Genomic DNA, 27,682 nt, shown 5'->3' with positions numbered 1-27,682 from the left:
ACTACCAGACACGGTTGCTACTTCAGAGCTCGTAATCTGCATACACGGGCAATATAGATTGAATTCTGATCTAGAGGGCAGAGCTGTGCATTTTTCCACCTCCCGATTCCATTTCAAGCCTGAAGTCAGCGTGGCTTTTTGTGAGATCTCATTAAAAGGTGTTCTTCTACGTGGTATAATGTGTTTCTGTCGGTACGCTGAAATGACTTGGTTGCTGTGCAGTTCATCCTTTTAATAAATCAGCTGTTGAGAGTACAGTAATGAATGCTTTGATGTCTACTGCGTTGCATAAGCCATCCCTTGCTCACCTCGCATGGTTCAGACGTGGCTGGCTGGCTCACACCCCTCCGGTGCTCTGGGCAGAAGGGTAGAGAGAAAATCTAGTCTCTCTGCAGCAGGTGATAAGCTTCCCTTCATAGTGTGCACGGAAGTGGGTGATTTGGGAAGGTTTTACTTCATTACAGGTAGCAGCCATTGGTACGTGAACACTGTTGTCACTGTTTGCGGGATGTTTTTTCTGGGTTTTATCGCCTGGGCAGAGTATTTAAGCTCTCGTTAAAACTTTTCTGTTAATTCTGTCTTATTACTGTGACCCATTGAACAGCCGATGCTGTATTTGTTTTGAGCTTGTGGGCTAGAATTGCCCACCGTTACCTCGGCCCTTTGATTTTTCGTGAGGATCCCAGGGAAATAGTAAATGTGTTGGAATCCCTCGCTGCTATAGCATCCAAAGACCCCAGTCAGGGTCAGGGCCTGGGCCTTATTATGCCAGGGCCTGTGACCATGTAGGAGAGTTTTCTTGTGTTGGGTCAAGGGGCATCTCCATGCTTGCCTGGCCCTGCTCAAAGGGACCAAGTGGCAGCAACAATTAAGAAGTATCCTAACAGCATCAGAGGCAAATCATGTGGGGTGATTAGCCTTTCCTGCTCCCCTTGTATGTTATTAGATGGAGGGGAAGGGCCTTGATATTTGGCTGGATCTCAGAGCGTTATAAGAATTGTTTCTATGCAGTTTTAGAATCCCCTTTTCCTCATTTGTGCCCGTTCGTGTGGCCACACGCAGCTAAGAGCATTTTGTACTCAGCGCAGCACTGAGATCTGGTGAACGGGGAGGGGAGTGTTTGTAGTAGTGTTGACAGTGGTTGCACATTTTTATGTGGCGCCTAGGTGAAAATATCTTGTGTGGATGCATGCGTTTTGGTTTTCTGTAGGTGGACTGAAAACAATTCTAGCAACTGCTTTATCATGTTCAGCTACTCGTACTACCTTGTGCTGTTTTCCTTCCGTAATCCATATCCAAAATGGAAAGTATATTGTACTGATACGTGTCTGTTTTTCCTTTGTAGTGTTTAGTTCCTGTATTCCACCACTCGTTGATGGAAGAGGACTATAATCCAAAAGTGAGCTCTTCAACATAGAACAAGAAGCCCTTGTTGGATAACTCTTCCTCCTCTTGCAGCAGCAGCACCCAGAAGAAAAGCTTAAGAAGAGAGAAGATTACTTTTGGACCTGGCACCTTCCTGTTAATTTTACTTCTAGTTCAGCATGTAAATGGTGAACCAGCAGAGAGCCAAACAGTTGTGACCGCCTATGAGCTTCCCATCAATAGCATTTAGTGTCTTTGAGTGGAAACTAACAGTTCCATGAAGTGCAGAATACATCGAAAAATCATTTATTTTTAAGAACATTAACACCGTGAATTTTTTTAGCAACTGTATGTGTGATGAAAACGAAGCTTATATTTTAAGAGCATTTGGCCAGATGTTTCCCACTTAATCTCAGAATTTGGGGAAAAGATTTTTCTATAACGTTGTTTCCCCTGCCCACCCCCGCCTCCCCCCTATGCTTTAACTGCTCTGCTTCAAACAATGAATAATTCAGCAGACTTGGGTGGATCTGCTCAGTATTAACCATGGTGTTGCTCTAAATGTTGTTGTGCAAACCTGACACACACGCTTCTGTAATGTAAAAATCTCGAGTTCCATAGCACCACAACCAGAGGAAATTTAATGAGGTGAACGTGGTCGTGACTTTTTTTTTATGTAAATTACCTTTTTAGGTATTTTTTTTCGTAGTGTGAGTGTAGACACATATTAAGATGAGTAGCTGAGGGGGTGAACGGTGCAGTCAGCACGCAGTGCGGCTTCTCGTGCACTGCTTCGAGACGCACTGTTGCTTCAAGATTGGCATAACTGCATCCTGGAGAAGGAAGGGACTTGAAGACCAGAGTGATAGACAGAAAAAAACAAGAGAATTGGACTGCAGAGGCCAAGCTCTTGGGTAAGTGATCACTCATCCCTTTCCTATCAAATGGACTTGGGTAATGCAGATCGTTAAGGGGATGTGAAGCAAAAGGAAAGTGAGGGAACCTTGAGAACCTCCATGAAATGTAATTCAGAAGAAACGGGGGAACGATGCCTGTTAGTGTAATGTACAGCGAGCGTTGTGCCAGGCATCGTTACAAAGGTAACTTTTCCTTGCTTCAGAGTATTCAGATCCTCAGCTCCATGTCAGCTGGTCCCTAGTGTTGGTGACAGTTCAATTATAGGCGTTGCTTTGTCTTCTCTCCAACTTGGATCCTGTTCTTGGGGCATTTTAAACTCCCTCTACGGAGACAGCATGGTAGATACTGTAGTTGGGGGATGTCTAGCGCTTTGGGGGCCTTAAAATGGGGCGGTTGTTAGATTCGACTTCTCCTACAGGACTAATCTGTACATAACTAGTGCACTTTTGGGCAGCTCAGTGGTTTTGATATGATTACTCACTTGGTAAAGCAAATCGCAAGCAATACGGGGCTGAACCTTGTACAAGGAGGAGCAGATCCACAAATTAGCATGTGTGCCGTTTTGCATACATGTTTATACAACACATGTTTTGTTTCCTTGGCATTTGTTCAGTAGCCTTTCTACCTGCCTATCCTTCCCCTCAGGAGTGTTATGGGAGCCTTGTTAGCTGCTGTTGTAAACAGGAAATAATTGGAAGTTTTAAGGGCCTTGATTATTCTGGCTGGGGAAACGGTGTTGGCAGCTTTCTAGTAAAAGTTGCTTTAAAGAGGGATACTGACACATTTCTTCTGTTCACCATAGCCAGGGCCATAGCTGGTGGTGTTGTGCAGTTATTCCAAATGTGGGGAAGTCTGACAGATTTGATGGCCGGGTCAATGTTCTTCTTTCCACTTGTAGATCCTGGCCATGAGGTTTGATGCCTCACTTTATTGAAGGGAGACACTGGACCTAAATGGCGCAGCATGACTTTGTTCCTGCCTGGCTTAACTTCTCAACGCCACAGTCAACCAAGGTAACTTGCTGTTCAGAGCACTGGAAACCTAATACTTACTGTACATGGCCACGGCAAGCTGGGCCCAACATCCTACCGGACTGAACATGGCTGCCTTTCTGGTTTAGAGTATTCTTCAATCCTCGTGTGTAGCCTTTTTAAGGAAGCTAATGCAAAATCTGTTCTTCTACCTTTTTTCAGCAAATTATGCTCCCTGCCTTGGAGAGAGAGTTACCTTTTTTTTTTTCTTTTTCTTATTTTTTACTTCCTTGCACAATTATTGTGTTAATTTTATCTGCCCAGGTTTGGTAGACATGGGGAATTTATATAAAGAGGTACCTCAAAACTTGGCTTGCAGTGTACAAATTTGAGTGTAATTTTTAGCGTTTCCTGTTTTGGACTTTTCAAAACGTGGTATTGTTAAGCAACTCACCAGTAATGGGACATTCATTTCCATCTTAGAATCCTGTACCTTCATTAGGGTGGCTTTTCATGTGGAATCTCACCAGGAAGGGGTTAGGTTGTGATGCCTTGCTTGCTGCTAACAGGATCTGAAGGGAAGATCACGCTCGCCCCTAAAGGTCTGAGTCTGTTTGGGACCTCGGGTGGGAGCTTGCATTGCTTGTGCGTGAGAGTAGCTGTGCAGAGAATCTTTGCGAGAGTGAATGAGGTTGCTAAAGAGCAAAGGAATCAGGAATGAAACTGCTTTCATCTTCACATTTCAACTAAAGTGGGCAAAAATAACTTCCAAATGTGCAATACATTGATGTGGCTCTTTAATCTTGTAGAGTAGGGAACGGTAGGGAAATGCTTTGGAACTTGGAACAGATGATTCATGCTGAAAGCTTGTAACTTCTGTAGCCTCCGCGCTGTCTGAACCCAGGATCCTTTTACCATCTCATGTGAAGTATTTTTAATTTCTAGGCAGTTTCTGAGTGGGCCTTGCACAACTCCGGTTTTGTTCCTCCATCAACATTGGTGGTTTTTAGAGATTGAGCACTTCTGTGGGATTAGAAACATGCAGTGCATTGTTGTAAAATTCCTTAAATGGACTCTGATGAAAGCATTGCATGTGTTTTGCAAAAATTGTGCAAGGAAAGCTGCTATAAGAGCCTCCCTCTTTTTTTGGTGAGGTGATAATGTACAGCCACGTGCAAGTTTGTGGCACTCATATGAATATTCCTACATTTGTCATCTTAGCAACTGTTGTTCTAATTACTAGAAACTAATGCAGAGATGTCTCTTTAGATTAGCAGCGTTATTTCACTGGTAACAGATTCCTAGGGTGACCTAGAGAATGCTTATTCATTTAATCCTTTTTTTTCTTTTTTTTAACTTCCTATAGTCCCCTGCAGCCACCTTTGAGAAACATGGAGAGCATCTTCCCCGGGGAGAGAGCCGCTTTGGCGTGAGCCGCAGACGACACAACTCCTCTGATGGATTTTTCAATAATGGGCCTCTCAGAACTGCGGGAGGTAAGGGATCCGTGTGCTCTATAATAGTGGTGCCCAGCATTTTTCCCAGACAGGCTGAATGGACAGTGCCTGGACTAATCATGGGCCTGGCACGGATGTGGTACAGCACAGCACGGGGGCCACCTTCCAGCCACACACAGGGGGGCAGAGGCAGCCTGGCCTGACGCTGGCCCTGCAAGGGGGGAAAGGGAGCTTCACCCGGCCCCACGGGAGGTGGGGGGCGGAGGCTGTTCTTCACGCTTTTTGGATTTTTGCTGGCAGCATTGATCTCTTTAATCCCTTCATTTAGATTGCTGGCATCAGCCCTCCCTGCTTCGCCATGACTCTGTAGATTCCGGGGTTTCTAAAGGAGCTCATGTTGGGCTATCCGGCAGTCAGCCTGGCTGGCATGGCCCTTCGCGGGGTCATGATGGCATGAACCAGCGTGGTGGAGGAGGAAGTGGAGCCCATCGCCACTGGAATGGCAACTTCCACTCTCGGAAAAGTTCTGCCTTTCAAGAGAAGCTGCCTGCTGAAGCCAGGGAAGAGAAGAAGGAAGAGAAGGAGAAGTTGCAGTTTGAAGAAGAAGACTTTGTAAGTTGTGGCTCCTCATTAAAGGTGTCACCCATGAGAAATAGCTTTCCAGGGCTCATTTTGGTACCGTCAGTAGGTGACAGGGGTCTGCCGTTTCATTCTTTTCCATGCTTTCTGGGATCATTCTAGTTTTTATTGGAATGATCCTGAAGGTAGTGCTTAGGGGCTTTTAAATGTTTTCCCAAATTCCTGAGGAGTTCTTGACATTGAATTGTGGGTTGGACATTGTCATCATATTTTTATCAGATTGATGTTGTATACTGAAGACAGTATTGTGATACGCAAGCCTCTCCCATCAGCCAGACCCCAAAAGGGTGATAATAAGGATGTATCACACATAGGTATGCTTGTATCCAAGGCAAATACGGCTTTTTTTGGCACCTTAATCTGCTAAAAGTGCCATGATATCTCCCACAAGGTTTTAGTTTAAATGCCACTTCTGGGGTACTTTGTGAGTGCCTGGGAATTTTTTTTTAAGCTAAGGTTGTTACTTATGGTAAGATCCAGTATAATTTTCCCCCAGCTTTTAAAGTAGGAATGTTAGCTTTCTCAGAAGCTAATGGGTAGAAGCTTTACTTATAATAATCATAGTGGCTAATACATAAAATTGTATCAGAATGAGGAGAAAATTCATTTGGTTTTGAATGTTCAATCATCTGTTTCAAAAAATAGCAAGACATGGTAGTAGCTAATTAGCTGGGGGTCTTTTATCAGTGGGTACTTTTTCTTTTTTGGGGGGGAGGGGGAGTGTTGTGGGGGTCGGATTTGTTTTCCTCCCCTAACTTGGACAAATCCATAATCATTATAGTAAGTTAGACTGTGAACCAAAATCAAAAGTCAGGTTAGAACGAACATGCCCTACTGTGGTAATATCTGCCTAAAATATGAACTCTTGAAATGCTGTCAGAATTTGAACAACACTTAAATGCAGCTTTCCTTTCTTGTCTACATAAATGCTTATATTCATTTTCTCCATCAAATTCAAGGTTATACGTTCTTGATATTATTATCATATCGGTGCAGTGATAGATGTCTATCATATATAAAATATGTGGGGCACTGTGTGTGCAACTGGTATGAGGAATTGGACTCGAAGCAGTGCGTGCACTAACAATACACCCCTGCAGTGCCTGGAGCTCTGCAGATAAATATGTATTTAATTCTGGGTAATATCTTAAATGTTTAGTAAAAGTACTTTAAAACAGGACCTCTGGTTTGTTGAGTTTAATTTCTTCCCAACACAGTACATGTGTCTTTGATATGCAGTCTTTTAATATTTCCAACTGTGGATTTTTTTAACAGCCATCTTTGAATCCAGAAGCTGGGAAACAGAATAACCAGAGCAAACCTTTAGGGACACCTTCTGGAGTGTGGGGTAAGTGAGGCGTTTATATTAGTACATAGAAAACAGATGCTCTCTGGTAGAGCAGAAAAATAGATTCAAGATCCAGGTTCTGTTCTTTTTTGCAAATTTGATTCAGATATTCATCATCTTTCCTCAATATAATAGCAAGATCAGCTGCTACTGAAAAAGGTTGAATCATTTAACTGTTTACCTTGCTATAGTTTTTCACAATTTACTGGTATTGAGAACTTGTGTTGCCTGTGGCAGGTGGCAAATGATTAGACAGTAAAGTATGATTTTTTTCTCTTATTTCTCTTGCTGTGTTAGTGAATTAACATAAAATGCTTCTCTGGTTCACCCAGTCTCAATCTTGTTAGATTCAAGGTATCCCTTGGAAAATGCTAGCTCTTAGTTTTCACTCAAAAATAATAGAGCAATTCTTTTCTTGCAGTGAACTCAGAAATACCTCAACAAGTGAGAATGTTTTGACATGGATTCTTATTTGAAACCTCTGAGTTCCTCTTGTGAATCATGTGTAGGAGTTTTGAAACCTAACAGGGTTAAAATTGCACAGCATCCTCTGGCACTCATAAAAGGATCTTGCAGCACCCTGGTTGAGATTCACTGCTCTAATTGCGCAGAACAAATACTAGTACGTATGTCCATACCCTCCCTGAGTCCAGGAGGCTATTAATTGTTATTATCTCAAGCATTATCTTTTTTTGCTAAATCAAGAGGGGCTCCCATGGGTTGATTCAAGTGGAGAAAATACCAGACTTTTCTGTTTTTTCTTCAATACAGTAATCTCTTTGCTTGAAAACCAGCACCAGACTTGCCAATAGCAGCACCAGCAGAGAACTCTCCCAGCATCTTTGCTTCTGAAAGGGGGATTTGAAGTGGAGAGAGAACAAAGTATTATCAAATTCCTGAGGTTTCTTTCTTTTTTTTCTGAGGTTTTTCTCCCTTTGTGCTTTTATAGAAAACCCTCCTAGTGCCAAGCAACCTACCAAGATGCTGGTCATCAAAAAGGTTTCTAAAGAGGATCCTGCTGCCGCCTTCTCAGCTGCATTTACATCACCTGTTCCACATCTGGCAAATGGCAACAAGACTACCACCATTGTCCCAAGTGTCTACAAAAATCTAGTTCCTAAACCTGCAGCTCCTCCTTCCAAGGTACAGGAGCTTTCCGTTGGGTTAGCACACTGCATGTGGAGTGAGCATTTTGTGGAAATAGCCAACAAATAAAGGAAGAAAGAAATGTAAATAGCAAGTCAGAGCTAATGCATTTGCATGGGAGCTTTAGGGTTAAGACCTGTCTATTGCTAAAACTATCAGTGTATTGCATTGTAACTTAACGCTCACCTGTGACCATACATTTTGGTTTTATCCTCAGACAAGATTAAACCTTGTTAATGTCTGTTGGATTTAGGGGGTCCAGAAATTCACCGAAATTAGACAAGACAGACAAAGGGTGCCAGAAGGCAAATGAACTAATAACAGGGATTAGGCTGTTCACATGACTACCTTACAAGATTGTAACATGATTCATCAATATGGTTAAAATAGTTTGGACCCATCCCAAAAGACTAGACTAAATCATGTAACATAATCTTTCAATGCAGTTTTAGTCTAAGTAAGGTTTACAGGTGCCCTACAAAAGACATCTGGGATTTTGCCCATTAGCTTTATTTTTATTCATCTTTCTTTGTTTTATTTTGGCATTTTCTTTTTGTGACTGAGGAATACCTCTTTAACTCAAATGTATGATGATCTAAAATCTTGTCTTCCCAACTGTTCAGTAGCTGTGATAAACAAGGGCTGTCCTAGTAGTGTATGTCCGCAAAGAAACATCCAGTGATTCTGAATGAGGGCCAGCTTTAGTGTTTTATCCTATAATAAAGAAAAACCTGGAAAACCCCTTTTGGATTTTTGTAATGGGACACATGCACAGTTCTTTCCTACTTTACAGGTTGCCTTTAAAGTTCATCCACCCCTCTTTCCTACAAACACCAGAAAAATTCAAAGTTATTCTGTAGATTTCTGATTGATATTTACTGAGCTTCCCATTTGCTGTTTTTATATTCAGTTTTACATCTTGTGTAACCTACCTGTGTGCCTGTCATGATAAATGAGGGTATCAAACAGTTGTTGAAGCAGAAGGCCAGAAATCTAGTCTTTTCAATTGTTAGGTTGTATTTCTCCTGTTTGCTTATTGCACATCCCCCAGCAGAGCAGTATTGCGTGGAATCTGAGATCCTGGAGATGGAAAGCTTATTTGGTTACCTATTCTCCTCTGCCAATGTACAATAGTTCCATGCAGAGTAGTCTCCAGAGCACTCTGTTTTGGCTGGGGCTTCCCTCCTGGAAAAGACTATGTCAGTCTAACAGCTTGTCTGGAAGCTTTTCCTAATACTCAACTTGTTTTCATTGTGCCTTGAAAATGGTATTTTGTACTTGGATTTTCACAAGGTCTTAGAGGAGTTAGGTGCCCACATCCATTGGAAATGAATAACCTAATAAGTCACTTAGGCTTCTTTGAGAATCCCAGGGTTTCTACTAGCAGTGTGTTTTGACCCTGCTAAGATAGTTCGTGGATCAATTGGATGGATCCTCAAGTGCAGACCTAATAGAGCATGTAGTAACATGAAGTCTTTGATTTGAATACTAAAGTGGCACTGCAGTTTTGGTGCAGAAGGTGGACAACTAAACCTTCGTGCCAAAATACCGATTACAACATGATGTCATTTTTCACTTCTGCTCTCTGTTTCTGTCTTATAATGGCCGCAGTGCATGCTAGCATAGCTGACGTTGTGCCTTACGTGATTTCTCTTGCATGGTATACAGAGAAAGGGTTAATGGGCCAATACTGCACAGCATGCCTTGTTCCTCAAGTATTTGGAATTTGATCTGTGTGTGCTGACAGTGCAAAAAGACCCTGGTCAAGGAGCAGATAACCAAAGAATGTTGCCTTTAGTTCTTAAGCTAAATTTGGCTCTTAGGGGCTGCCGTTTTCTAAGACTTCTTCAGTGATTACAAGTTAAATAAATGGACTGCACATATTTTATATGTTAGACAGGAAATGAAAACATCGTTTCTACCCCAGAGAAGCTTATAATCTGCACCAGTTTCCTGACTTGTAGAAAGAGAAAGACTAAGGTAGGAGGGAAGTCTAAAACAGAGGATCAGGTTGATGTAAGGGGGAAAAAAAGTTTCTGGACCCCAGATCAGTTCAACCCTGCCCCCCCCACCACTAACTCATTGCAAATGCACCTTTGAAGACATCTTGCTTTTCTGTCCTACTCTTTCTTTGTCTGTCACTTAAATTAGCTGTGGTCAGAGGCTCAGAACGGGTTAAAGGCTTAGGCACCAGCCTGCTTTGCATGAAGTAGAGCAGCTGCAACTGGAGAGAGTGAGCACCACACCCCAAAACACCCTAACTACACGGTAGCTAAGGTATACTCTAGTTAGGAAAGTGGGTTCCAGTCTCCTTAAGGCAAAGAAGGGACTTGAACTAGATTCTCTGTATCCTGGATGAGTGACCTAACAAACAGCCCGTTAGCTAAGGGGATGATGTTGATGCCTTGGCCATTACCTGTTCTGTGCATCTGGCCCTTTGTTTCCTTTTGTCTTTCTTACAAGTTCCTGAAAATGACTCGTTTCATTTTGAATGAAATGGGATGGAAAGTTTTTAGCATAACAAGGACTGTTTCCTGTTTTTTTTTTCCTTTTGGCAAGAAAAAGCATAAGGCAGTGGGATTTGGTCGAAGCGGAAACAAACTTATTAGCTGAGCCCACCTGAGTATAGGTGGGAGGAAGGAGAAGAGCTGGTGAGACTTAACTGAAAAAAAAGATAAATGCCCAAAGGAAAGAAATCACATTGAATGTATGTGTACCATTCAGGTAGAGCCCTAAGCAGTACCAGACTAAGATAGCACGTTTCCTTTGGGCTTGCTCCATCCAGAAGTAGTTTGGTGCATTAGTGCAACTCCCTGTAAGCATCATTGTGCTCTGCCTCAGCTACATGACCTCCCGTCTAGGAGGGAGCTCAGCGGGTCACCTTATGATGCTTCTTGGTGCCATAATTGAGCTGCATGTACTTAAGCCATAGAAACAGTGGCCTCTGCTGTCCTCCTCTGTAAGTACAAAATCCATTTTAGGCTTAGATGTAGCTTCATCCTTTATGCCTCTGGCAGTACAGTATTTACTTGCATACCAAATGCACCGTTTTCCAAAGAATCAGCCCTCCAAATTTGGGGTGCGTGACTTCAGCAGGGGAACTGATTTTTCTAGGCCAGAACAGGTATATGGAGATGCTGGATTCTAATGGCTACCACTTCTCTCGCTGCCAGCAAACAGCAGGGGTGGAGTCCAGTGTAACCCTCTTGCAGCCAGCAAGGAATTGGCTGTAGCTTTTGACCGAGCGTCCAAAAGCTGCTGATTTCTTCGTGGCTGAGGGGGGTTAACGCTATAGCTTGTGCTTGAAGCCAACATTGAGCTGTCTGAGGGCAAGTGAACTGCAACATGCAGTCAGCCATGACACTGGAAAAGTCTTTTGCTACATCCTGCCTTCCACAAACAAGGTGCGTGTATTTGCGGGGAGCACGTTATGCAGGAAAATACAGTATTCTACTTATTTAGTGCTGTATTAATTCAGAACGTTAAGATTCACTAAAATGAAGTTGGTAGAAGCAAGAGCCTACTCCATCGTGCGTCTTTCTCATGTGATACTTGGTGCCATGCTTCCTGTTTTGAGATCCCTGTTGCATAGTTTGTTCTCGGCTGAGAGACAGTCAAGAAAATAATTTTCCATGCAGCAGATATGTTTTCCAAGGCAGCTTTCTGTAACCGTGGTCATGGCTTTGCCACCAAGCAGGATCAGAGTGAAATTTTCCCCTGCGTAGCTGCATGAGGATTGATGTAGAAAATGTGTTGGTGTATGGGCTTCTGTTCCTCAGTAAATTGGATTCCCAGTCTAAATCTTGAGGCTTCTTTCTAGATTTTTATTATATCTGTTGTCTTCTGTGTCTCACTGAACAAGCAAGGCATAACTGGACTGTTTCATTTCCCCATGTCCTTCCTTTTATTCCTAGCCTACAAACCCTTTGGATTTTCTTCTTCTCAGCCAGGGAAAGTTCCTGTTGAATAATGCAGTCAGTTTGGTGGCGGTGTGCAGCACTGCTCTGTAGGAAATTTGGGTTAATTTAATTATGATCTTGCCTCTGGGTTGGGAGCAGTTTTTGGACACATTTAGTTGGTTCCTAGTACAGTTCCAACCATTTCTCATTCAAAGTATCGCTATGGACTGTGCTGGGTGCTGAGAGACAAGGAAGGGGGATCCTCAGGGTCAAACATGAGGAAGTTGAGAGACCTTTTTGGAGTGGGAGGAGAGAATCTGTTCAGTTCATCTGACAACTCGTTAGTCCAATTGGATGTTGCTTTGACTTGTTATATCATTTGTAAGCATCCCACTCTTGTGCTGTACCACTTACTTTTTAGTGTGTTGTGTTCTCTTCCCTATAGCCAAGTCCATGGAAATCTAACCGAAGTGAACATAAACCGGGCTCACTCTCCTCCAACCGTGACTCTGCCTTTACCAGTCCGGTGTCCGTAACCAAACCAGCGGTACTGGCGAGTGGCTCAGTCCTCACCTCTCCCAAAGAGGTAAGAAGTCGGGTTGGGAATTTCTTCAACTAATGTTTCCTTCTAGAGGCGATCTTGTCTGTACCCAGCTGGGAACGCTGGAAGAGCGCACAGGTGTCATAAGGTCTTTGCACATTGCGCTAAATTCCCTGTCCGTCACTGGAAACACTCATGGACAATGGGCTTACTTGATGTAAGAAGTGCTGCAGCAAGCGTTTGCCCAGATTTACTGGAATTGAACCCGTCATACAAGGTGCACGTACTTCATCTTTTAATAACAGTGTGTGGGGTAATTGGGCTTGCACAGAATTAAAGTGAATCAGTGAATTTATGTGAAAACTTCCCCTTTGCTACTGGGAGGCAGAACACATTAGCTTTTTGTTAGTTTGTAAAAACCAAGTGAGACTAATTAGTTGCGTTTTAATGTCCAAACTGAGTAAAGTACAAATAAAAAATCTGCTGGATTTCAATTTTTATTCTTAAAATCAAACACGAATGATTGTGTAGCAGTTTTGGGGGTCTGTACTTGACATTCATCTTCATTGTGTTAATGCCCTTCCTCTGACCATCAGCATCCTTAAAAGCACCTCAGAATAACTAGTAATTACTTGGCCAAGACTTCTGTCTTTTTAAATGTTCAGTATAATGGTTCGGAAGGAAGAAGTTAAACTCTGTTGACAGTGATCCTTGTAATTTTAATAACAAGCAGCTTGATGTCATTCCCCAACTTGAAAGAAATGCCTGGGTATCTACTCAGCAGTAACACAAGTAAGAGAACCTGTCTGGTGCGCATGCTGTCCTTTTAGTCTGTAACTATTTCTTACAGAACAAAGAGAATCTTTTCAAATGGAAGTAATTCCTCTCTGGGAGCCATGATAATAATCTACTGCAAATAGTATTTTAAGTAGGAGTTCAATTTTGCTGAAGCAAGCAGATTCAGGGGAGGAGAAGCTGGAAAGAAGCTTCTTGCAGAAGGCAACACTGACGAACATGCCAGTCATCTTGACTTTGATTTTGTGGTCTGTCCCTTTTGTTCTCTTTGCCAAAAGACTCGCTTTAAATTGTGTAAGCCCTTTTGGGAGTCGGGGACTTTTTTCCTTGTGTCCATATGAGATCGTTTGGGTGCTGCTACAACACCAGTTACATACGTGAAATAAACTTTCATCACCGGATAAGTAGCATAAAACAAATTCAGATAGACATGTGCTTGTTTCCTGATGCAGGTAGTACACTGTACTCTGTCTTGGGTAGCTCTTGTCTGAATTTCTGGGTAGGAAAGACATAAAGGTACTTACCAGGCAGCAGTTGGGGCCGAAAATCTGTATTTTTTTTTTTTTTTCTTCAGAGACGAGAAATCCTTTTTAGAAAATGTCTGAAAGTTCCTCATTATGTTAAACTTTTTCCAGCACAGTCTGCTTGTTAATGATTTTGCAGGAGAAAACAAACAAGTTGAAAGGCACTCCAGCTGTATCATCACTAACACCAGGATCTGTAATCAGTTGAACTGGAAACAGATAGATTGATTTTTGTCCAGGCTAGAATTAATCAGTGCAGAGTTGCAGCTACTCCGCTTCACCTCCCACTATTTAAAGACATGGTCTAAACCCAGGATTGCAACCCGGTGATCTAATTCCAGTCCATCCTGGCACTGACCTAGTAAAAGCAATGCCTGCTTCTGGAAAGAGAGGACTAACGGCCACCTTACAAAGGTGCCGAAGACCCAAGTTATACATCTGTAAAATGTTTTGAAAAGGAAAGGTACCATATGACACGTTACTGTTTCATACTGGATATTAGGGGAGATGGCTACTAGGTCACCAGCACCTTTCTCTGAATATTGGGGGACGATTACTCCTTATGAGGATGCTTTAGGTGCTTTACCTAATTGGCTTTTAAAACCCTGAGGTGTAGGTTTTCCAGTGTTTCCCCTAAGAGCATGTTCTGCAATCTTAGCAGCTCACTTGTAAGTGAGTGGTCATTGTTAAAGCTCGTTCTTTATTATGACACGCATAGCTTTTGTATGTGCAGTCTCCACGTTTCTAGAGCCTGGAGCCCTCAGTAAAAGAAAGATGACTTAATTTCAAATTCAAAATCCTTCTGTAAAGAATTTTGAATATACAAATGTAAGCCCGTGAATTTCCTCCTTTCTCAGATAAGGTAGCCACATTAGTTTCAAGGGTTTGTCTGTTTTTCAGTCGGTGCCTTTTTATGGTTGCCTTTCTCCTCGCCCCTTAAAGTTTGTAAAATAGAGTTCTTGGTATGTGAGCGTTTCGGAACCGTTGTCTTTGAAAAGGCTTCTGTAGACAAGAGCACAAGATACTTTATGGACTTGCATTATACATGCTTTCTAATCTACTAGAAATGTCATATTTTCATATTATCTGTGTTTCTGTTCAGTCGCCTTCTGTCACTTGCACAGGTAGATTAATTTAATGCTGACAGCTTCAAACTCAACAGCACTTCGGTTTTTATTTTATCCTGACATTCCCATACCTGTCAGAAACCGGGGTTTTACAATCAACTGTTTGCTTTTCCTGCTACTGAATTAGACAGGTTTTGAAATGACTGCCTGACACATGTCACTACACAATTTTATTACCATTTATAGTGCACGCTTCTCCAGAAGAGATTTATTTCAGCCTAGCGTTTGTATACAGTGGGAATTAGGAACCAAAGCCAGCACTGGCCCTCTTCTTACCTTTGTTTTGTTGAACATTTTTCCCCTGTGTCTGTCTCTGCTTAGAAGGGCTGTGTCCACTGTACCGAGAATGCGTTGCAAAGTAAATTTGACATCTTAAGCATATTATCTGTTGGCAACCTTCTCACCCCCACAAGAAGACTCTGAAATGTTCCTGCAAAGCCCCTCCAAATCCTGCAACAAGAAGCTACTTTACGTAGTTCTTGTCCGTGTATACTGTAAGAAGAGGGGGATAAGTCAAAGCACGTAGGTGAACGAAAGGGGTTGATTTGTGTATGTGATTCTAAGGTACTCTTTTGACATTTCCTTCGGTGGAGAGTGAAGACTCAAAAAACCCAGGATTTCTCATTGTTCTGGAGTACAGCCAGTCTTGAATACCGTAGATGAAGACTGGGAGCGATGGGGAAAATTAGGAAGCTGGGAACTTGGTACATATCCTCCAATTTAATTTTGATTGTGCATCTCAACTATAAAGATGAAACGGGTCTATTGAAATCAGTCCTGATTCTCAGAGTTTAAAACCTCTGTAACACTGTACATGAAGGCTAATATGCCAGCTGCTCTACCATCTGGCTGGCTCACATACCACTGAACAACCAGTGTTGTTATACACGCTGCAGAGGATAATGGGACCACTTTGGTTTCATTAATTTAATTGGGTAGGCTTTTATGAGGTCTGGAGAGCTGTTTAGGTCAGTGGGTATGAAGGGAGAAGTGGGGGGCAGGGAGGGGAGGCTGTGGACTCGTCTGCAAACGGGCAAGAGTCATCAATGCATTCCTGCATCATTCCTGGCGGGGGCACTGAATTAACCTCAAGTGATGCCAGGATGGATAGCTCACATCGTCAGGCGGTGTATTAAGTGAGGAGCAAGACAAGTGTGATAGCTCCATGACAGCATGAGTTAAGAGGAGAAGAAACAGTGGCAGAACTGATGAAAAGGCTTGTTGGGAGACTCGCCTTCCAGGCTGGTGAGAGAAGAAGGAATCGATTTGGAACAGTGCAGCCAAGCACTCTGGAGGAGATCTGAAAGGAGATCTCTTGCAGGCAATTCAGCCAGATCAGGAGCTCTTGGTCACAGTATTAAAAGTTGCAAACAAAACCCAAACTATGAGCAGAGCCAGCTTTTCAGGAATGGATTAAAAAATGTTTCTAATGTGTGTTCCACCTTCTCTGTCCAGAGTCCTTCCAGCACCACCCCTCCCATTGAGATCACTTCTTCACGCTTGACAAAGCTGATGCGCCGTCCCACCGATAAGAAGAGCGAGTTCCTGAAGGCACTGAAAGATGACAGGAATGGGGAGATCACAGAGAACAGAGAATGTGACAAATTGGATGATGTAAGAAAACTGCCCCCTCTACTTCCCTGGGCATTGCATGTCGTAAGGATCTCTGCACAGAAACAATAGTCAGACCTTTACTTCAAGCAGGAGGGAACCTAATTCCAAGCGCTTGCCTCACAAATAGAGATGACTGCATCACTGCCAGCTAATCCCTTACTTAAAGAGAGTTGTCAGTAATAGTTTAAATCCTGCTTCCTGGGCTGCAGTCACTAGGGGGAGAGAATATCGAATAGAAATGCAGGAGGGTTCAACATGTTGCATGTTGATGTGTGCCTACCCCACACCTCTTCTGTGTTTTTGTGTTACCCACACTTTAACCTTTTGTCTTAACATTTTTTATTGGGGTGGGGGGAAACTATTCATCATTTCTCTAAAATGGGGGTAGGGAATGTAACGGAGAGAAACAGCTCTTATGTTGCCTCTGCTAGATCTGCAGTTGCTCATGGGCACTGTCCCTATAGTTGTACTTCCTTGCGAGTAAAGATGGTGTACAGTGCACAGCAAAGGAGAGTGAATGAGAAAAGAAAACGTCAGATATTCGGCAAAGGAAAAGGGTGGTGTTTTTAGAATCACGAGGTTCTGAGGCATTTTTCTGATGAACACTATCAATATTTAAAAGAATGTTCAACCACTTTCCAAATCTCCTTGCCAGTCTGCACTTAAATAGTACTTTTGGGACAGCGTTTTACAACAGTGCTGTTCTCCTTTATGCTTCTGTGAATAAACTGCCCCTTTAGAAAATATGCCTTGTTCCAAAAGGGAAGCTGATTTGTAGCACTGGAGAAAGGTGCAGGAATGATGCTTTGGAGACCTGAAATGGTCCCTAAGAGCCACAGAACAAGCAGTAGCAGAGTAGACTTCCTCTCCACACCACTGGGCGAGTCCTGATGCAGATGGGTACTTCTTGTGATAGACGGGAGGAGTTCACTCTAGTATCCGCTCCTTGGCCTCTGCAGCCAGAAACAGCAGCTTGCGTTGTGGACTTCGGTCCACTTGAAATGGAACCAAAAGGCACGAAACTCGAGTCCATGTCGGGCAGCATCTACTTTTTCATGATAACCTAGATTCAGTTTTGAAGCACTCACCGGAGATGAGTATTTGAGACTTTGATTTGGACTGCGTGTATTGAAGGGCTGGTGTCTCATTGATGTGGTGCAGCTCCTGTTTTTCTTTAGGTGGAGGGCAACAGCACACCAGAACCAAAGGAAAATTGGGAAGAGAATTGCCACCAGAACGGCCTTTCTCTCCCTTTGATGGAGGAGGGAGAGAATCTCTCTCATTCATTGGAAGCAGAACACAGGTGAGAAGACAACAGAAGAGGGTCTCTGGGGTGGAAGAGAGGTAATTTGCTGCTTTAAGCAGAAGGAAAGGAGATTCCTCTCCAGAGAACAAGTGTGGCTTGTGCTGTGCTAAAGGTGTGTGGGCTACAGAACAGTTAAGGGACTGGGAGAAGACATTGTAGAAAGCAAGATACAGGCATGAAATATTAGCCCCACTGGAGTCTGGTGCCAGGATTTCATCCAAATTCTGTTGTTCACCTGGCACTCTTCTAGCTTGGTTTCCAAACCACCTAAGGGTGCCTGGATTTTTGGCTCTTTCCTAGAGCAGGCGAACCAGAGACAGCCTCTGGTCCTATTCTATCTGACTTGCAGGTGGTTTCCAAATGTGGGTGGCAAGGCTTAGGGCAGGGGAGGACAATTATTTTGAGCAGAGGACTGCTTACCCAGTTTTGGCAAGCTGTGGAGGGCTGCATGGGTAGCTCTGCCCCTTGACAGTGCCCCACCCCCTGGTTGATATCTTGGGACTTGAAGTTCCACCCCTTTAACCTCTGACCTTTGCCACCGGACGTCCCTCCCCTTGCCCCTGGAAGTACTCCTTTGGAGAAGAGGGTTTGCCATCTTACAAAAAAAAAATTGTATACTAAAAATCAAACACTCATAATAATGTATTTTAATTTAATTTTTTTAAAAAGTCCTGATTTGTGTGTATTTGTGCTGTGTATGTAGAAGTGATTGCATAATAGCTCAAAATATAGTCTGACTTGTATATCATGTGGGGTGTGCAGGGGTGGGTGGGTGGGTGTGGGGTTTGTGGGGAGCTGTGGTTGGGTGGGTATGGGGGTTTGTGGGTGGAGGGGTATGTATGTGGGTGGGTGGAGGGGTATGGGAGCCATGGGGTGCAAAGAGCCCCAGCCGTCCGGGACCCCGCGCTCCTGCTGCCCCGCTGGTGCAGCCTCATGCTCCGTTGGCTGCCGCATGCCCACTCACTCCCAGCCCCACGGTACAGACGGGGACGACTACAAGCAGCCCCGGCCCCTCCGCGCTCGCCCATCCGGGCTGAGCAGTGGCAGTGGGGGACAAACTGCTGCTGAAGCAGAGGGAAGCACTCTGCCCCTGCCCCCCCCTCCCCACCGGGCAGTTCTTGCTGTGGCCGCCCGCCCGGAGCCCTTGCTGCGCTAGGCTCCGATGCAGCTCCTTCACCACTGCTTGAGCTGCCCAGCGCAGCTGCTCCACGCGGCCACTGCTGCCACGCTGGGCACCAGAGAGCCGGCGGCGGAGGAGCCGCAGCCCAGACTCCGGTAGCAAACGCCGCTCAGGAGCGGTGAGGAGGGGGGCGCTTTCCTCCGTCCCAGCAGCAGTTTGTGCCCAGCTCAGCCCGACGGGGAGCCCGGAGCCGGCACAGAGCCCAGGCTAGCAGCAGCGGCAGGGAACAACCTGCTGCTGAGCGGGGGAGGAAAGCGGCACCCCCCGGCCGCTGGCGCTTCCTGCAGCTTAGGACTTTGTCTCCCCTTCTCTTCGCATAGTGTCCCTGTTGGATAGGTTCCTCATGTTTTTAAAACATGAAAAATCGGGGAAATTGTACATTGTGTCAAAGTGTAGATTTTCTTCGAGTAACCAAGAGCAGTGTGATCTAGTGATTTGAGCCAGGGTAACAGGGTTTGGGAAATGCTCCTCAGGTCTAATGTTTTCAGCTGCCACGCTTCACCCATTCAGTGTCCCTAAGAAAAATCATCCGCCCACTCAGTCTTATCGTGGAAACAGGAAAGCTAAGGCAGTCTACCCGTTTTGCCGGGCTGTGGATGATTAGAAACGTGTAAATGTTCATGTTGAGCAGGAAGTGTGTGATGCATACACCAGGCTTAGCAACAAAAAAAACATAGATGATGTTTCCCAAATCTGGATGGCTAACTCCTGGAAGCATCCATCGCCGTTCAGTCACTCGTGCATCTGATTAAAACCAATCCTTCTTTTTTTTTCTTCCGTTTCCTTTTAACCTTTTGACTTCTTTTTTTTTTATAACCAAAAAAATGGACCAGATTATTAAAAGAAATGGGATGGCAGGAGTATCCTGAAAATGAAGAGAACTACCTTCCCCTCACTGAGGATGAGCTCAAAGAGTTCCAAGTTAAATCCGAGCAGGTATGTTAATGGCTGTGCTGGCTCTTCTCCCTCACCCCCATTGCACACCGAGTTCCTGCAATGAGTTTTTAGACTCCTGTTCTGTATGACAAAGTGGTAATAGGAAGTGTATCTTGATTTTTCAAGTGATCATGAATCATCCATGGTGGAAAAAATACATATGTACAGCTAGAATGGATATTGTCACTGACTGCTTGTTCTTCACACTTCATCCTGGCTTCAGCTTTCTTTCTCTTTTCCCCTCTAGCTAAGAAGAAATGGATTCGGGAAGAATGGATTTCTTCAGGGCCGCAGCTCCAGCCTGTTCTCCCAATGGAGAAGCACTTTTAAGACAGAGTTTGAGGACTCAGACACAGAAACTAGTAGCAGCGAAACTTCAGACGATGATGCCTGAAAGTGGGCACACACAATTTAAAAAAATGAATAACACCAACCCAATAAACTCAGTTCATAGTTCAACATGTGTTTGGGGTTGTATAAACTAAACAGAGTTTATTCTGTCTCCAGTCTGTTCAGTTTTTCTTTCGTTGTTGAATACTTCTTGCACAAGGGAAATAATCGTATCCCAAAGAAAAAAAGAAATTGGCTTGTTTAGCTTTTTCTTTTGGTTTTGCCCTAATGCTTAATAGAAGTTTGTGCAGCTAGCAGATTTTGACAGAAATCCCTTCTGGGGCAATGCACAAGTTCAGTCTTGTAAGCAGGATACAGGGGACTGATCTTTGCAACAAGAAGCTTCTAATAATGCCGCCTGCATTGCATAATGTTGCGCGGTAACAATGTGCTAAAACAATCATTGTCAATGACAAAATGGCTATTGAAGTTCTAATTGTGTTAAATTAATGCTAATAACATGAGTTTTTTATTTTATTTTTTTGGCGGCTCGGGGAGCTTCATCACTTAACCAGGCGTTTGTGGTTTTCTTTTTTTTGGGTACAGCTGTAAAATATTTGGATATAGGAATTGTTTGTGTTCTTCTTGCAGCCTTGATATTCAGGGTGGATTGTAAAATATAAATTTTTTGTGAGATTTCAAAGATTAAGATTATTTTGATAACATTATTTACAGATTTAAAAAAGTGACTATCACATTGAGTCTGTATGAGGGGAAAAACTACTGCATCAAAAAATAACTAACTTGGAATAAATATTTTGCATCAGTTTGCCAATTCTAATTGTCTTTCTTATGTAAGAGAAGATTGCCTGAAAGGGAGTTGCAGCTGTGGGGCTTTAGTAGCACCTGGAAGTAAATACTTTATTCTCCTGACCCTGTTTTTCCACTTGACAAACATTGCGTTTTGCTGTCATGCTTACGTTACAATAGCTAAAATATTCTTGCTTTATAAAGGGACAGCGAGGAGAGGACAGCCAGGCATGTAGCTGTTCTAAAACAAATGTAAAGAGAAGACTTCTACTTGGAGCTGCTTCAGTATGAGCATTTGCTTTCATTTCTTATTTCATACACTGGCTAGGCAAGCCAGACTGCCCGGTTTGTCTGATCCTCATGTTCCAGTGCAGGTATCCGTTTTTACCACATGGCAAGGGAATTTGTACATTCAAAGATTTTTTCCATTGAAACCTTTTTCACAAGGGCATTTCTATTAAGTGAAAAAGGATTTTTGCAGACAGCTTTTGTTTTAAGCCGTTTCCGTGTTTCCTGAGTTGAATGTGTACGCCGGCACCTTTGTTTGGGAAGCGTCAGCAGCAATCGCACGTTTTAAGTGTGGGTGGCAGATCAGGAAAGATGATCAGTATATTGGATATGAAATTCTAATTGCTCTGGTATAACATCATTTCTGATCAGCCTTAACCTGAACCATTAAGACCGCTACCAGTGCACTAATTAATGACTTCCTTCTAGGTAGCTATCTGGACCCTGGGGGGCATTATCTGCTAAGTGCCGTAAACTGCTGTCAGGTTTGTGCCTCCTGGAGTGCTATTGCCCCTCTGTTGTTGTAACAGTAATATGGTTACATGAAATAAGGCTGACGAAAACTTTTTTATCCCTGTCACACTGGAACCAGTCTTCAGCCTAGTGGCTCTAGTTGTCGTTCTCTAGTCATCCATTAATTGCTTCTCTTAATGAACTAGTTCCTTTTGTGGGATTTAAGTGTTAAAGCTCTTCAAGACATGAGGCCATCTACATGGAAGTTGTACCAGTTTAATGTAAGATGTGGGGTTTTTTTTTTAAAATACCCTATTTTTTATAATGATGTTAAAAAGTGTGGACCTTGTTTTGGTGTAAATAAGCTTATTTAAATCTACTGAGAGCAGAACTAAGCTAAGTATCAATACGGCATTCAAACCAAAATGAGCGTCTACATGCACTGGTCTCGTTTAATGTCTTTAAAATCAATGTCATGCAACCTCCACAGTTTCTGCACGCAGGCAAGGCTCTAGGCAGATAACTAAGCGTTCAGGAAACTCAAGAAGTTTGGGCAGAGAACAGCTTCCTTTATATAATGCTGGGGGGGGGGGGTCCATTTTTTTTCCCCAACATGGTGAGTTAATTTTATCCGTTCACAACCTCTCTGTCATGTGCCCAGACTTACCTGCATTAGCTTACATTTTCTTCCTCCGCACTACAGCATGGTGACTCGTGGAGGTTATCTTCAGATGCACTAACTGAGCAAACCTGCTTCCTCAGCAGCCTGTAGACAGCAAGCGAGGAGATGGCTGATAAGAGCAGCCTGTTCGCCAGAGGGTTGTAGAGTATCTGTGCAGGATCAGGTCACCCAGTCGAGGAAGGCAGGAGTGAGCACTGCGCACAACTGATGAGCATTTACAGAGGTAGGCATTAGAGTATACGAGGTGGGGGTGGACTCAGGCGGTGGTTGAGGGTGTAGGGGAGATGCTCAATCTGAGTAGCTGGGAAAATAAGGTGCCAATGAGGAGGGTGAGCTGCTTCACTCTCCCGTCGCCCCAATGGCAGGTTTGGTGCATGCATATTTAGCCGCGAGTTAGATACTAAAGATGAGCCTGCAGGGTGCAAGGCTAGCAGCTTACCAGCGTGCCAGCTTTTGGGGTGAGTGATGGGTAGCTCACCAGTGTCTCCATGAGCAGCATTTGTTTAAATGAATTATTGTAAGGCCCCAGGCAAATGCTGTATGAGATGTGATGTGAGCAGTACACAAGGGCAGACAGTCTGAAGGGGAGAAATGAAATGAGATGCACTGGGTATCCCTAAGAAACAGGTGCAGTGACCTCACCCCGGCTTGGTCCACCCCAGGACAGCTGTTGTGGGCCTGGTAGTTCCTTCTAGCCCCAGTCCTACACAGACTCGTACAACCTGCTTGGGAGTCGGAGATGCTGGAGGGCAAGACCTGCATAGCTTCCCTGGACTATAAGCCGCTAGAGCCCGGCACACTGAGGCAATCAATGGGTGAGGGCAGGAATGAGCCGGTCCGATTCATTTCTGCCTTCAACAGTACATAGGTGAATCAAGCCATGTCACTCCCATGCTGAAGGAGGTTTTACTCTGGGGTAAGGTTGCCAACAACTGATTTCCACAACGGTGCATGTTCTTTTGGAGGACCCGTTGTGCAGCTTTTCCACCAGCGTTTATTCCCCTGCTGCTGACGTGCTCCTTTAACTCGTAGGTGCTTGAGAGCAAGTTTGTTCTGAAATACGAAACAGCTTTATGGCACAGTGTACGTGTTTGCGGCCTTGTTGTACCATTGCCACAGAAAACTACAAGGCAGGCTGCTTACTGGCCTCTTCCATCATCTTCCTTGTGATCCCATCCAGGCCTGTCCATCCTCTGTGGGCCCCTGCAGCATCGGCTGACAGAGCAGAGCCTAGTTGGCCACTGGGGATCTTATTCTGGATGCTGCTTTTTGCACTAAGTCACTTGTGCACAAAGTTGATACCCAACTTGTTGGGGTAGGCACTGGAAATCAGGCTTGTCATTGAAAACTGCCCCACGGCACAGGATTTTCTGTGGGCTGCTTCAATCCTGATGGACCAAAATACTCTGGGAATAGTGGACTCCGTGGAGCAGACTTCGCTGAGAAATGGCTGTGAAGCTTTCCTTCGCATGTCTGTTTAGAAAGGGGCTCCATCCCCTGAAGCTGACAAAGATTTTATTAACCCTTCTCTCCTATTTTTGCTATGCCCAAACCTCACAGGGGCAGAGCCCTGCACACGGGCCGTTCTTGTCCTGTGCAGCAAGCAGGGATGTTTGCTTGGTCTCATTTCTGGACATGTTTCATTTACAAGGGCGCAGGCACCATCTTTACACCCCCTCCCTTTGGTGCCCAGAGCCCTCTGAAAAGTCCCTAAAAGCAGATCCATAGGGGTTTGGTTGCTCTGTATGCTGCACCTGCCCCTGCTGTCCCACGTCACAAATCCCCGCCCTGCCCAATGCAGGCACACACAAGCCACCACCATGGCAATGCTGCCCTCGCTACCCAGCCCGGCTTGTCTGCAATGTCCCTTTGCCTGCAAAGCGGGCCCCACCCCATTACCAACATAGCAACGACAGCTCCCAGCCCAGCTCCGGCTTGAGAGCCAGCCGTGCTGCCGAACAGGTCAGTCCTTAAATCTCTCTCTCTCTCACTCCTGGAACAATGTGTTATAATGATCCCAAGTCCTTGAACTTGGGGAGCTTGCTGGGCTGCTCTGCCCCTTGTCAGGGCAAGGAGGGGTTTGCCCACTAGTTGCTTCGAGGCTTGACACACAGAGAACAAAAAAGAGGGTAAGGTCACAGCAGAAACCCCCCTCGCAGGTCTTGTAGAGCAAGGGCAGCAGCGACATGGGGAAGCCCCATAAACATTTACCTGCCTCACAGTCTGGGCTGGAGAATCAGATGGCTAGACAATCGCTCTCTCTTTCCTCTGCCCGAATCAAAGGATGTCCCTGCTAACATTGTCTCCTCCGGTGTCTCTGTCTCCTTAGGGCTCCCTTCTCCTGCCTGTCACCCTCCGTCTCCAGCCCCGAGGTCCAGCTCCCACGGCCAGGACTCAGACTCACTAAAGCTAGAATCCCAGCCCTGCTGCCAAGTCCCTTTGTAGTCTAAAGTAGGTCATAAAGTCTCTCAGGGCCTCGGTTTTCCCGTTTCAAATTGGGAATAATGAGAGCTAGTGGCAACGGCACGCTGCCTCTTGGGGTAGCAGGGTTACGCTGTCAATTTGAGGACCAAAATAGCCATCTGAATGCCGGTTGTCCTTCTTTTACTCGATGTTTCCCTGGTGTAGGTATTTGGAGCGGCTCTGACCCGCAGATCAGCCGTCACATGAGAGTTGGGCAGTCGGGGACCTCCCGCCACACTCGGGATGGACGTGGGGATCTTCCACTGCCCGAGCTGCGACATGGGCTTCCGCTCCCGGCCGCTGCTGGAGAAGCACGTGGAGAAGTTCTGCATCGGGGGCCGAGCAGCAAGCGACTCCCTCGTTCCCAACTCCAGATACCCCGAGCGGCAGGGACGCCAGGGCAGGAAGGAGCCAAGAAAGCCGGAGACACCCAACGACACGGTAACCAAAGGCAGGGCAGCCCTTCCCGAGTCCAGGGCTGGCTGGTGGGGGTGTCGACTGTGGCATTTCCCCAGCCCTTAGTGGGAAGGGCAGGGAGGACCAGCCTGCAGCAGAGACTTTCTCTCCCCGGTGTTTAAGTGAAGCAGCTATCGGTCAGTCTAGTGTGTCTGCAGGAGAGCTGAGACCCCAGGGCACCATGCAGGATATGTTGTGGGTATTTCTACTACAGTTTTGCCTCCAGGCCTCAGTTAACACTGGAGCCCTGTTGTGTGTACCCATAGAGAGAGACCCCTTGCTCCAGTGCACTCTCTCCCACCCTACACATCTCCCTTCTCATTAGGGCAGGCTCTAAGCCCAGAAGAGATCATTCGATCCTCTAGTCTCCCTAGCTGAATGAATATACAGCACCTAGCTCACCACAGACCACATACACTCTTAGTGCCATTGTAGAGGCATCTAGCTCTGGGAGAAGGCTGCCTCCAGCTCATTGCAGGCTTCCCCACCCACGTGGAGGAAGGTGCCAGCGTCACACTCGGCTGCTCCTCCCCTCGCCTGGCTCTTGGCAGCGAGCGTGAGCCTGGCACGGACCTGCCCTGGAAAGAACCGCTCGCTCCCCAACAGAAATGGCCTCTTGCCAATGGCTCGGACGCCGAGGCACTAGGAGACGGGCGGCTGCGTGCAAACAGGCAGCTGAGCCAGCCCGGACACCTAATGCTTCATTGCCAACCCGCCAGCCTTTGAACCCTGGGCTGGGCCCTGCACTGGGGTAGGTGTGACGATGCAGGAGCTTCCAGTGCAAGCGTTTCCTTTGCACGCTCACAGCCCTGATTCTGCAGTGCAGTGGGGCTTCCCACCCCAAAGCCCTGTGAAAATGCCACTGCCAAGTAATTCACACCGCTCCCCAGGGACCCCATAACGTATCTGTGTCCCCGCTGCGGACAGTAACTTGTAGCATCTGCCATGCCTTCCCAGGGCGGAGAGGACCGAGGGTCACACCTGGTCACTTTTGGGGGGCTCACTGCAAAAGATGCTTTTTGCTGATGTTAAACCAAATCGGAGTCCAGCATGGGTGCGATGTAAGCATGTCGGTAGACTATGAAATTGCCACCTCCCCTCCCAGATAACCGAGACGTGCATTGGAGGCCCCTGGTCTGGTGTTCAAAACACTGGACCAAAAGTCTTCAGTTCCCCATGCATCTAATCTAATCTGGCTGGCTGACTCCCATCAGCACGGTATCCAAGTACTGGATAACATTGTGTATTCGACTAGTCCAATAAAGTTCAGACAACTGACCGGTCAAGTATCGCTCAGAGATTGTAAAAGAATTGCTAATAGGCCCAAATAACACACAGAAAAAGCACAAATTTTCCATTACAAATGTGTAAAAACAAAAACAAACAAACAAAAAACCAATAAAAAGTCGTATTTCATAGATTTCATAGATATTAGGGCTGGAAGAAAATGACAAAAAAAGTAACTTTTTTGTAAAATTGCTAATAATCTTTGACCAGTCAAAAATACGTAGTCAACTGGCCATCTTGCCTAGTGTGGAACCATTCAACAAATGGATTTGGTGGTTTATTTAATTTGAATATATTTTATTGTGCCTTCTCCTGGGGCATTGGAGGTTTGGGGTTAGGAAGAAGGTTACAGGGGCTGGGGACGCAGTTTGTGTGCCGCGGTCACCCAGACACCTCTCAAGTAGTCGGTCCCCAGCGCTGCGCGGGCCCTGCGCTCTCCTGGTCTCTGTCTGCGGCGCTCAGTTCAGTCTTCTAAAGGCTGAAACGCTTTGGACCAGCTCAGGTCATTAGTCTCGTTACAGTGGTAAGTGGGCGAAACGCCTGCATCCGGTATCCGTGGGGTCAGATGAGATGCCCTGCTTGTCCCCCGTGGCCCTAACTTGCCACTCCTCGATGAGGGAGCTCTCCCCTGAGCACAGCAGTGCACTGCTGCCCCTCGTGCCCCAGCCCACGAGGACACGTGTCCATCACCGGGACACACAGATGCACTCACCGGGTGGGAGCGGCTTGCTTTTCATTCTGGTTATGCCCTGGGCTCGAGGTCCTGGCGAGTGCCGGGGTTGTGCTGCAGGTAGGGAAGAGCACAGCACAGGCCCCTTGGAAATGCACACCCAGGAAACTCGAGGAGCTGTTTGTAAACTGTGCTTAGGTCTCCCCCAGGGGTGAAATCCTGGCCCACTCTCCAGTAGCTTCTCAAGTGCCCAGGTACGGTTTAAGGCGCAGAAGCACCCTGCCATGGCAGGCGTGGCGGTGCTCGCCCTGTGGAGCTGTGCAGGGGTATGCGAGGTCTGAGCGTGAGAGCTGCTGGCACCTGAGAAGCTACTGGGAACACCTGTCCTTTTGTGCTAGGGGCTTTGAGCTTCATACACCCACATGCCTTGCCCCGTCTGCGGGAGTGTGTCCTTCTGTCAGTCTCTAACCTCTGCCC

At 45.4% G+C, this 27,682-nt stretch overlaps 1 protein-coding gene across 2 annotated transcripts in view; it reads left to right on the top strand.

Moving 5' to 3' along the window:
* The window catches only part of GPBP1L1 (GC-rich promoter binding protein 1 like 1), a 40,181-nt gene extending 19,250 nt beyond the window's left edge, over positions 1–20,931 (top strand). Inside the window, exons 2-13 of one of the 2 annotated variants that reach the window (XM_059727767.1) lie at positions 1,346–2,279; positions 3,182–3,296; positions 4,621–4,750; positions 5,040–5,323; positions 6,626–6,698; positions 7,648–7,841; positions 9,741–9,824; positions 12,189–12,329; positions 16,186–16,344; positions 17,523–17,647; positions 19,664–19,766; positions 20,014–20,931. In XM_059727767.1, the coding sequence (XP_059583750.1) occupies positions 3,237–3,296; positions 4,621–4,750; positions 5,040–5,323; positions 6,626–6,698; positions 7,648–7,841; positions 9,741–9,824; positions 12,189–12,329; positions 16,186–16,344; positions 17,523–17,647; positions 19,664–19,766; positions 20,014–20,160 (1,500 nt within the window). In that variant the 5' untranslated portion in view covers positions 1,346–2,279; positions 3,182–3,236 and the 3' untranslated portion in view covers positions 20,161–20,931. The remainder of the gene's footprint in view (positions 1–1,345; positions 2,280–3,181; positions 3,297–4,620; positions 4,751–5,039; positions 5,324–6,625; positions 6,699–7,647; positions 7,842–9,740; positions 9,825–12,188; positions 12,330–16,185; positions 16,345–17,522; positions 17,648–19,663; positions 19,767–20,013) is intronic. The other variant, XM_059727768.1, reaches the window with a different exon arrangement.
* The last annotated feature ends 6,751 nt before the right edge of the window (positions 20,932–27,682 follow it).

Source organism: Alligator mississippiensis, chromosome 5, assembly GCF_030867095.1.
Source record: "Alligator mississippiensis isolate rAllMis1 chromosome 5, rAllMis1, whole genome shotgun sequence".
Lineage (NCBI taxonomy): Eukaryota > Metazoa > Chordata > Crocodylia > Alligatoridae > Alligator > Alligator mississippiensis.
The sequence above is the reverse complement of the archived record's forward strand: the minus strand, read 5'-3'. Positions and strand labels throughout refer to the sequence as shown.